Below are 10,963 nucleotides of genomic sequence, written 5' to 3' on the forward strand. Positions count from 1 at the left end.
TAAATAACCAACAATTTTTATTTTTTTTATTATATGCCTTATGCACCAGTCACTGATTGTAACCACGCCCCCCACCCCCCAGGTCCGGGGGTACGCCGGGGAAAAGGGCCGTGTTTTCAGGTGTCCCCGCAGTGCGGTGGTTTTGTCTTTGCACAAAATATAGCGGGGAATGGGCCTTACCTAGGGTCCCTGGGGTGCGGGGACATTAGACGGGGATTTTACCATCAGTTCGTCCCCGCAGGGCCGGGATTTTACCTGTGGTTGGCTGGACCAAAAGTCAAAGTCCCCGCTATTCCTAGGACCTGGGGTGTGTGTGTGGGGGGGGGGGGGGATCGTGGTTACAATTGACTGGTGCATTCAATTGGTATGTGACCGTGTATTGTATTTTTAGCACGCCAAATTGAATGCGAACGTAACGTCATTTCGTAACATCAATTTTAACTACCGGAAAACATATAAACACTGTTTTAAGCAGTGAATTTTCTTCTGGATTCGAGGAAGTGGGAGTTTTCTGCCTCGTAAAGGAGAGAGCAGTGTGTGTATGCGTGTGTGTGTTTGGAGGGGGGGGGGGGGGGCATAGGGGTATCAGACCAAAAAGTTCAGGTATTAGTCGATTTCATTTAAATTATTGACCGTTTAAGACTATGAAAATGATTTGCCTGAATGTCTTATGCAATAATATGACCTGGGTCCAAGTATGAAGTGCCTGGATCCAAGCGTTCTATAGTTATTGAGCGGAAACAAAGTGTGATGACGTACTAGTGACCAACAGATCGTTTTCACCTGAAGATCACTGGTGACCTTGACCTACTGACCTCAAAATCAAGGGGTCAGCTTCATGACCCAATTAGCATACCAAGAATAGAAGTACCTGGGCACAAGCGTTTTTTAGTTGTTGCGGAAACTATTTTTCACCTTAAAATCACCATGACCTTAAGCTTGACCTTCTGATTTCAAAATCAATAGAGGGACTAGTCATGACCAGCTAGCATATGCAAGTATGAAGATCCTGGTTGCAAGCATTCTTTAGTTATTGAGCGTTAATCTCAAAGTAACCGTAACATTGACTGTTAACCTACTGATCTCAAAATCAAGGCGTCATATTCTAATCAGGACTAACAAGCATACCAAGTATAAAGTTCCTGGATACAAGCGTTCTGTTGTTGGGCTGAAACAAGCTTCGAGGTCATCGCCAACTAGCGATGGGAAATCACTTCGATTTTCATTATCGATTGATGGGACAGACATACCGACTTATTATTCGGAATAATCGATAATTATCATAACATATAAAAGAATACAATTTCTGTTATTTCGCGTCTATTTAGTTGGTACTTGTAAATAAAATCATACTTCTTGCATGGCTTAATAATCAATGTGTATTCTTTACGTAGTTTTAACTTTGTATCCTAACTGGCAAGCACATTTTTTGCCAAGCTGTAAACAAAACAGTCATTGTATTAAATTTGTGTGAATTAAATGTAGTCTCAAATCTGAATAGTCACTGCATCATGATGACTCACTGTAGACTCATAAAATAATAAGTGCGTTTAGCCGTTTTTCGTCAATCGAGGTCATCTACTGGTCATGACCAACCTGTATCCCAAGAATAAATTTCCTGGGTCCAAGCATTCTGGAGTTATTTAGCGGAAACAAAGTGTGAAGAACAGGGCAAAAAATAAACTGTCTCCCCACTTTGTTGGAGGAGACAATAATAATGCATCTAAGCCTTTTTATTACGAGGGTAAATCTTATAAACCATTTATCAGCTACTGGAGCATGATTTACGTACTTTATTGTTCAAGCCATTTATAAGGAGATGACTTTAATCAACATCAATGTACCATGATAAAGTTAGTCAGTTTTAAGCCCTAAAACATGAGATAATGTCATCTAAAAACAAAGTTTTGTAAAATATGACATTTTTATTTCACAATAAATTTTTTACATGTTAAAAACATATGTGTATTTCTCACGAAATTGAATAAATGATGATGAAAAACTTGTTCAGTACATGCAGTAATGATATGAAGCGATGGTGTATAGAAATTTCAATAGAAACTGCAGTATAACACAAGATTACTGTACATCCCTTCATAAGACACTATCAATGTACAATGGTATAGTGTTAAAAAGATGTATAATGAAATACAGTGTTTTTCATGTTTTATGTACAGCAAAATGATTCCAATGGTTGATTTTTATATCTGTGAAAAGCTTGAAGGTCAAAGGTCTACTTGCATTACTTTTGTAACTGACACCAATAACGGGCAAATTACACTTTAATAAATCCTCCGATAACTACCACATACAAAATTTTAATATTTTTTAGGAACTGAGCAACCATGTGCTTCAAATTAGATTTCGAAATTCGTCAACTGCCATTTTTTTTTTACTATCAATACTGAAACTAATTCCAGCATGATTCTGAGGATAATTTTTTAATCACCGTTTTTTGAGTCTTTTTTGTTTTGACAGGCCTCTAAGCATTATAAATGTTTAGATCTCTTTCCTATGGTTCTTAAATGAAATAACAGTTAAACAACTAAAAGAAAAAAACATCACATTCTATTAGTAGTGATAACAATACACTCCACAAATATTATCTCTTCTTTTTCAAATCTCATTTCAGGCACATTATAGATAAACTACAATATAAAGTATATGAAAACTGAAATATTAAAGATATATTTTTTGTCACAAATCATAATCGTACAGAAAAAAACAGTGCACCAGCACTTTAACAGAAATATCATAGTTATATAAAACAGTATTCTTTTTTCTTAAGACAAACCAAATTATTCTACAAGTAAGTACTATAATATGGACGCAATTTATCGAGTTCCATTCATTAAGATGGCATTATTTAGGAATACCTTTTCCCTAATTTCATAACTGATTCAATTTGGTACCCCGAGAAAACATTCTGTTGTAAATTAAAATTTCAACATTTGACACACTCTGTCAAAAAAGTGCAGTTCAACCATGTTCAACAGACACATTTGTTTTTGTATAAACACATAAAAAATGATCATAAAATATGTATCAATTTAGTAAGGCCAACAAAGCCGTAGAATAGAAAGTAAGTTCCTGACCACATTACAAGAGATTTAACAAGAGTCTTAGAGTCTGTGGCAAAACTCTATCAAAATGCCTGCTTTGAACCCCCAGAGCTTGAAGCATAACACTCAGTCACCCCCCTCGCCATCACCAGACTTTGTGCGGGAGCGTTTCTTGGGTGGGGTGCTTGATCGGCTGCTCCTGGAGCTTCGGCTGTCAGACCTGGATCGAGACCTGGAGCGGTTCCTGGAGCGGGACCTGGATCGGCTGCGGGACCTGGATCGGCTGCAAGGAAGAATTATTCAAACGCTGTATAAAAATATTGAGTGAAATTACACCAGTTTTCAAGTTCAAGTTTTAATATATATATTAATTAATTAACATAATGAAAAGATAAAATTTCGTTCAAGACATTATAAGTGGGGGTCAATATTCATCTTGTACTTCTGTTCAGCAGAAGAAATGTTGTTACCTCAGCATACAAAGCAATGTTCTAATTACACAAATGAAAAAAACACTTTAACAGAATCATTCCCAACCACGCGCATACCTGCGTCTGCTGCTGCTTCGACCTCCTCGTCCTTCCTCTACCAGTTTGATCTTCTTGCCGTTGATGTCTGTATTGTCCATCTTGTCAATAGCACGCAGCATGTCTGACTCGGATGAGAACTCAACCACTCTGAAACACCAAGAGATCAATCGATGTTGCAATGCAATATAATGAAGTATTGAAGATCCTTAAAAAAAAACATCTACAGGTAAGGACAATCTATTTACACACTTAATTGAAAGATGAACAACAGCTGTTGTACCTTTAATAAGTAAACAAGACAACCATCAAGCGAAAGCCAACACAAGTTAAACATGACTTTAGTCTTACATATGAGATGCACTTCCAGATATATTAAAATAACAGCAATACAAAATTTTGAATGAACAAACCTGAAACGCTACTTTTTCTTAAAAATAACATTGAGCACTGCTTTTTAAAATTCGGTTTTGAAAAAGTCTGGCAACCATTTTAAGATTTTACCAGAGCAGGGCTGCTAACTTTTGCCATTTTTGACCACTGATTTAAATTATACACGGAATACACTAACCCTTCACCAGTCCTCTGTTTGTGGGCATCAGCAAAAGTTACCTCCACACCAGCCGTCCTCATGTGGTCCTTCAGGTCCTGAAATTCACAGAAATCACAAGTTTATATCAACCAAACACTAAGACAAATACCTTAATACCTACATAACATACCTTAAAACAAGTCTTCTTCAGTTTTCAGCGACATCGCAATGCTTGATAATGCAGTTCTATAAGCAGCCAATAAATGGAAGCAAGAAAGGAAAATAACCCAAACATTTACAAGAGTGCTGCGAGGCAAATGCCAACACTCGTCTGTACTTGTTTTTCAGTCAAACAAGGAGCATAACCAGGGATGTGATTGACCTGGCAGCTGGAGGGCTGAAACATTTTCGGCCTTGGGTTTATGGGGCGCTCTTAGGGTCAAAAGCCCACTGCTATAGAAGAAAAAATGGCTTTTTAGAAGCTCTTTTGAGGGCTCTCCTGACTTTGAAATTTAAAGCAAACTTGAATATTAACTTAAACAACTTTAAAGCAACAACAAAAACAAAAAAATCAGGGTTTTTTTGTTTTTGTTTTTTTATTGGGGGGGGGGGGGGGGGGTCTCTAGAGCCATTGGATCTGCGGAATTCCTCGATTCCGCGGACAAATCACATCCCTGATAACCCAATAATTATAAAAGCCAGAGTTTTGGGCCATGCTTAACAATGTGTATTGTTTCCCAAGTTTCATTTAAATATCATGTACATTTTTTGAGTCATTTGCCAAGGTTAATTTTTTACCCTACACCCAAGACACAGAGACTATCACAATAGCCTGACTTTTCTTTTGAAAAACAGACAAGATTTAAACTGTAAAACAACAATTTGAAATGTTGAAGACTGCCACTGCGTAAATTACCCACGTAAAAAAAGGTGAATTCAAGTTATAACAAGGAATGACAGGATGAAAAAGATGAAGATGGTATAAATGTCAACTTTGAGGGCTTTTTCGATGTTTAACTTTGGTAAAACTGAATGCTTCAATAACTTGAGGATTAAAACAGATTTAAGTTATTAATTTTCCTTACTTTTACGTACAAACACAACTTTGAATAACTATAGAAACACAAGGAAAAAGCCCTGAACATGGATTTTAAAAATGTGGAGGTGGTAATAACTGTTAACTGTAACCATCAAGGTATTAATAACCTAGGAATGAACATTACCTCACTTGCACATTTGATCTAGACCTCTCTTAATTGTACACCGTACGATCTCTCCTAGAATCCGGCCAGGCAAACGCTTGCCGCATGGACCTGAGGATACCTATCTAACCCACTAACGTGCAAGCCGAGAGACTCGATCGCCTAGACACCGCCTAACGACCTATTTGAACGGACTGTATTCGTGCCGGCACCTCTCCCGTAAACATTGGAGGCTTTTCAGCAAGAGCCGCCATAGGCACAAGGGCGCCTAGATGTTCTCTCAAGAGGGCGGGGGTGTCGTATGCGACCCAAGGGTAGCCAACGTAACCGATGCCCTAACTTGAGCTCGACAACGTAGGAACGGCCTGACGTATTTTACAGCCCAACCGTCCATTTGAAAGAAGGGGACCATATCTTAACTAGGTTTCGCAATTAACTTAAGCTCTGAAAAGTAAAAGAACATAAAGTCAAAATGTGGTAAAAAATGTTTTTTAAGACATAAATCATGTTGTTTTCACAAGATTTTTGTCAACTTTATGAATCAGCTGAGCATCTCCATATGTGCTACAAATGTTGCAGAGGAAACGTCAACTCTTGTCTTATACTATTGCTGATTTTTCAATCACAATAAATAGTGTAATATTCTCTATTTAAAGGGATTTGAGGCTTTATAATAAATAAGATTAGCTCTTTTTTTTATAAGTTATATTCAAGTAAATCATCTGGCTTAATAAAATATATTACTTCAGTGTGTTAGGCTTCAGAACTTTTGAGAAATTTGGGCCTGGTGTAACAAGTTCCATTGAATCAGGGATGTAAACCGAAACACAAAATACCAATCCTAAAGATTTAGTTACAGTATACTGGATTAAGGCCAAAAGAAAGGTAAAGGGGCTTTGACCCCTGTGAACTTGTTTTCATATTAATTTATATCCATTTCTCAGTACTTTTTACTATTTGAATGCAAATGTGCTGCAAAAAACAACAACACGCATACATCTTTATGATTGTCAAAATTGAGAGCTCTTAATTCTGAACATGGTCAACATCTCGGTCTGAATATTATGAATGTTTTTCTTTAGTTTCAGCCCAGGTTCAAATTTTCTGCACACATCACAGACACCAAGGCCATAAAAAACCTACAGATTTGTCTATGAGAAACAGGGGAGCTAATAAGAGATCTTTTGATGGCATCATGAGTCATATCCATAATGTGCCATTTCTAACTGTCATCAAAATGAACTTAAGTGAGCACTTTGCCCATACAAAATTAAGAAGGAAGTCTTCTGTGCCACAATCACCTATATGTATTTGTGCAATAATCTTTAGTTCAAGTATTTTTCCAAAAACATCAGAAAAGGAAATAGCCAATTGTCATGCATGCAATAATGAGTCGAACTTCACATACATGTATATATATAACAACATGAAATGAAGTATGTTGACATACTACAATTCTTTAGAAAAAGTGTGAAACTTAACATTCAATAACCATTTGTTTGGATTTTTTTTCTCTTCAAGAATCTTCTTATACTACCTTATGTTACAGTAACTTACTGCTGTTCCCTCGCAAAGAGTAATCATTTACAAATCCAATGCAAAATATACCTTCTGGAAACCATGCAATGTAAAACATAGCTTCTGGCTACGATACATTGCAAAATATAGCTTCTGGCTACCATATATAGGAGATTAGTAGTTAATTTGACATGTGTTACTAGAAATGCAAAAACATACAACTTTAGTAAGATGAAAATACAGATCAGGAACTGGTTTATCATTCCCAACAGTGACAATCTGTTTTAAGTTTAAACGATACAATGCACTGAAAGTTATCAATTCAAAAGAAAATATTCACATATCAGGGGTAAGAGAACACATTGTTTTCGGCTTTCAAATGTCACCCACTGGAAAAACCTCTTCACTCTTACCCTTCTCGTTTTATTTTACAAATAAGAATAAACTTCTTGTATGATGAGAAAAAATAAATCACATGTAATGAATTCCATTGAGGATAATTGTTTGTATCAGTGAAAGATAGCAATATAATTCATATAGTGAGCACAAAAAGTTAAACTCATGAGGGGCACAAAGAATAAGTTTAATTTTGGCGTTCATAAGTTGAACTACCTTGCAATCTTACACCAAAACAAGATATCTTTTTAACTGATAATAGTTCATTAAAAATAACAATAAATTCATATTGAATTCATTTCACTTCCGCACACATCACTGTGTGCGATTGTAATTGTTTTTCACAGAGATATGAGCTCATATCAGAGACACAGTGAAAATACAGTTTGATAAACTCAATGTTTCAAACACTAACTACCAGGATATCATGCTCCACTGTTATTTTTTAAAAATCCACAGAAAAAATAAAATAAAATTATGTGTTTAAGTGTATTCTAGTATATCTATGGATCAAATCATTATGTGCTTTTTCAGACTTGATACCACACAAAACAATGTGACCATTATGTAGTGAGTACCCACCTGCCAGCTTGCTCTAGATGAAAGGTTTTCAACTCTCAGTCTGTAGTCAGTTCTCTGGGGTGGCCCATATCTACAAGTAAAAGTATTATAATTTAATGGTATGTTTAACCGTCTCCGTGGCCTAGTGGATAAGCCTCCGCCTACGGAGCGGGAGGTCGTGGGTTCGATCCCTGGCCGCGTCATACCAAAAGACGTTAAAAGTTGGTACAAGTAGCTCCCTTGCCTGGCGCTTGGCATTTAAAGGGTAGTGCTTGGAAAAGTGGTGTACTCAGTACTGGTTTAACCCAGGAAAGTTGTACCCCGTGTATCGGTGCTTTACACCGAGCACGTAAAAGAACCAAGGGGTCTCTTCGAAAAAGAGCTAGGGTCTCGAACCCGGACTTCCTTGTATCCCACCACTGTCTCTTCAGCGTGCTGTCCCTTCAGCAAAAAACAAAGGACCCCGTTGGAAATAAGTGCTTGCACTTTCACGGGTTATCCTTGATCGCAAGGTCTAAAGAAATACATACATACATTCTCATATGCCTTTGTGGCCTAAATATTGAGTGAATCTATTATGGGTAGAAGTGAATAGTGCACTGAATATTGCATAGAAAACAATACGATGAACTAGTAAACAATAAAAGCAAGACTCGAAGAAACAGAAGAAAATCATTTAGAATGCAGAGCTCCAGATAAGGTTTGAGTCAAAGGAAATTCAACGGGCTGAATTTTTAAAGAGTAATCATTCAAATGCAAGGAGTATTAGCCAAATAAAGACATTTTGACAAGTACATGTATTTGTAGCAACGAAGCCTTTTTAAATTATTTTTTAAGTATGTGCCAAACAGACAGCAAAAAAATATGACAAGCTCATGAATGCATAACCTGCCTGTACGTGAAATGGCGCTGCATAGGAAGGTAAAAACTGCCTTAAATTGGCTACAGTCAAATCATCAACATTGAAATGATTAAAAATTTACTCGCTAATATTCATATCTAGTAGAATGATATGCAAAGGTTCACACTCTGTCCCATTTGTAATAATGTTTTATGTGTTTTCAATCAATTATTAACCTTATCGGGAGCCCTTGACATGATATATATAAATATATATATTAAAAAAGAAATGATAAAGGAATAAGTAAAAAAAATACATCTGAACACTAAAGGAAGAAATGACTGAACTAAAGAAATACTTAGAAATAATACGAAATTGTGATAAAAGGTTGTCAGCAAAATGATCACAAAACTAACAAAGAACATATAAAAGCAAGTGAAAAGGTCCAAAATCTGGTTGCTAGATCAGACAGCAGCCATTTTGACCATGGGATGGGGGTCAGATGTTCTAAAGCAAGGCACAATGCTCGAAGTCACACAGTCACTCGAATACAGGGCTTTCTACAAGATCTAAAAGCATAGCTACCTCTAGAACTATAAAGTGAAACTAAATGTATGCTCACAAAGAAAGCAAAAACAACAACATGACAATTGTTCACAAATCAAAAGAATTATGCCAGACCAAAAGGTGAAACTATGTATAGAACTAAAGTCAAAATTAACACAATAAAAACTATTGTTTTGTAGAACGAGACATCATTTTTGTACATAGATATATTTTATTTCGTTTCATATTGTGAAATTTAAATGCTATGATGACAGTAATATATATATATATATATATATATATATATTATACTTAGGTAAGAAGACAAATCTAAATACTTCAACTTAAATAAGTTTTTCATGGAAATGTTTGTCATTTAGAAGTTTAACAACCAAGTTCAATCTTTTAACTTACTTAATAAACTATTTATAATTCCACTTTACTCAATATCAGACAATTTTTTTGTCCAGAAAGCCCTGTGTGTTGCCTGCAATTCTGTTTACCTGCCCCCACCACTGGGTCGCCTGCTGTTGTATCCGGAGTCCCCGTACCTGTCTCTGCCCCCGCCCCCACCAAACCGGCCACCACCTCCGCCATATCCTCCTCCATATCCACCACCACCACCAAACCGACCCCCTCCACCACCGTATCTGTCTCCAAATCCACCGCCTCCACCCCTGGGGCCTCCCCTTGAGGCCCTGGCATGTTCTATGATAAGTCTGAAAATATAATAATAAAATATGTCTAAGAAATATATAGAACAGGTATTTTAAGGCTGCATGGCATGAACTAAAAAAAATATAAATGATGAGTCAATTTATTTTGTATGATTTTTTTAAACATTCCTGTAGAGTCTGAAGTGTGAAACAATCGGAGTTTAAAGTCTACTTTTTTATCTTAAGGTCGACAGAACCCATGAACTTTTTAATTATGTGTAAGTATTAACTCCACTTTATATTTCAGGTCCATAGTGCTAAGACATAATCTCACATTTATAAAATGTTTACCTTTCACCAAGCATTTCTTTTCCATTTAATTCATACACAGCATCATCAGCGTCTTTTGGATCATCAAATTCCTAATTAAAAGGAAAAATTTGGAAAATGAAATATACATAAAATATGGAGACAATCTTAAGTTCACACGATATGTATTCTACCAGACATTTTCAACAATAATACCAGCAAATTGGACTGTTGTTACTTACCACAAATGTGTAGCCATTTTTCATCAAAATTTCCCGCAATCTGCCGTAACCTTTGAAAAACCTTTCAATATCTTTATCCCTTGCATCATTTGGCAATCTTCCAACATACACTCTCGTTCCGGAAGATGACATTGTCCTGGAATTAAGAAAAACATACATGTGTTTTAATACAACATAACCTTTTTTTTCAATGTTTCAAATATACGGACTTAGAATTAAAACACCACAATCCCGTTAAAATGGATTAACGTACAGGAAAGGTTTTTTAATAAGTTGTTCGTCAAATATAATGAAAGAACGCGCATGTCCACGGTGCGAATTCACTGAAAATTGGACTGATAACGAGGACGAAACTCTCTCTAAATATTTGTGCAATATTCCCATCTATTACATAAGTAATCAGAACAATACAGTGACAATATGATAGAATGTTAAACATTTGAGGTAAAGTCGTGGATAAAACGAGACACAAACCTTTTAAATTAAGTTAATTTACACAATTATTTTTGTCAATTTTCCTTGCTCGACTGCGTGTTTTGGGGTTGAATCACGTGACTTACGGAAATAAACG

General features: G+C 36.2%; 1 protein-coding gene across 1 annotated transcript; it reads right to left on the reverse strand.

Annotated features, from left to right (window-relative positions):
• Positions 1 to 1,905: 1,905 nt before the first annotated feature.
• Positions 1,906 to 10,950, reverse strand: LOC128209817 (serine-arginine protein 55-like). The gene is made up of 8 exons (XM_052914047.1): positions 10,867 to 10,950; positions 10,393 to 10,528; positions 10,193 to 10,263; positions 9,689 to 9,904; positions 7,820 to 7,889; positions 4,161 to 4,237; positions 3,611 to 3,739; positions 1,906 to 3,345 (listed from the first exon to the last, which is right to left on the reverse strand). Exons 2-8 carry the CDS (start codon positions 10,522 to 10,524, stop codon positions 3,189 to 3,191), a joined length of 852 nt encoding a protein of 283 aa, XP_052770007.1. The 5' UTR covers positions 10,525 to 10,528; positions 10,867 to 10,950; the 3' UTR covers positions 1,906 to 3,188.
• Positions 10,951 to 10,963: the final 13 nt, after the last annotated feature.

The sequence above is a fragment of the Mya arenaria genome, chromosome 11 (genome assembly GCF_026914265.1).
Source record: "Mya arenaria isolate MELC-2E11 chromosome 11, ASM2691426v1".
NCBI classification, from domain to species: domain Eukaryota; kingdom Metazoa; phylum Mollusca; class Bivalvia; order Myida; family Myidae; genus Mya; species Mya arenaria.

Coding starts and splice junctions, on each gene's coding strand:
- LOC128209817 (XM_052914047.1), bottom strand. CDS start 10,524: ATGTCATCTTCCGGAACGAGAGTGTATGTTGGAAGATTGCCAAATGAT. Junction 4,238..7,819: donor CATCTAGAGCAAGCTGGCAG/GTGGGTACTCAC, acceptor TGTGAATTTCAG/GACCTGAAGGACCACATGAG. Junction 3,740..4,160: donor AAACAGAGGACTGGTGAAGG/GTTAGTGTATTC, acceptor TTGGTGTTTCAG/AGTGGTTGAGTTCTCATCCG.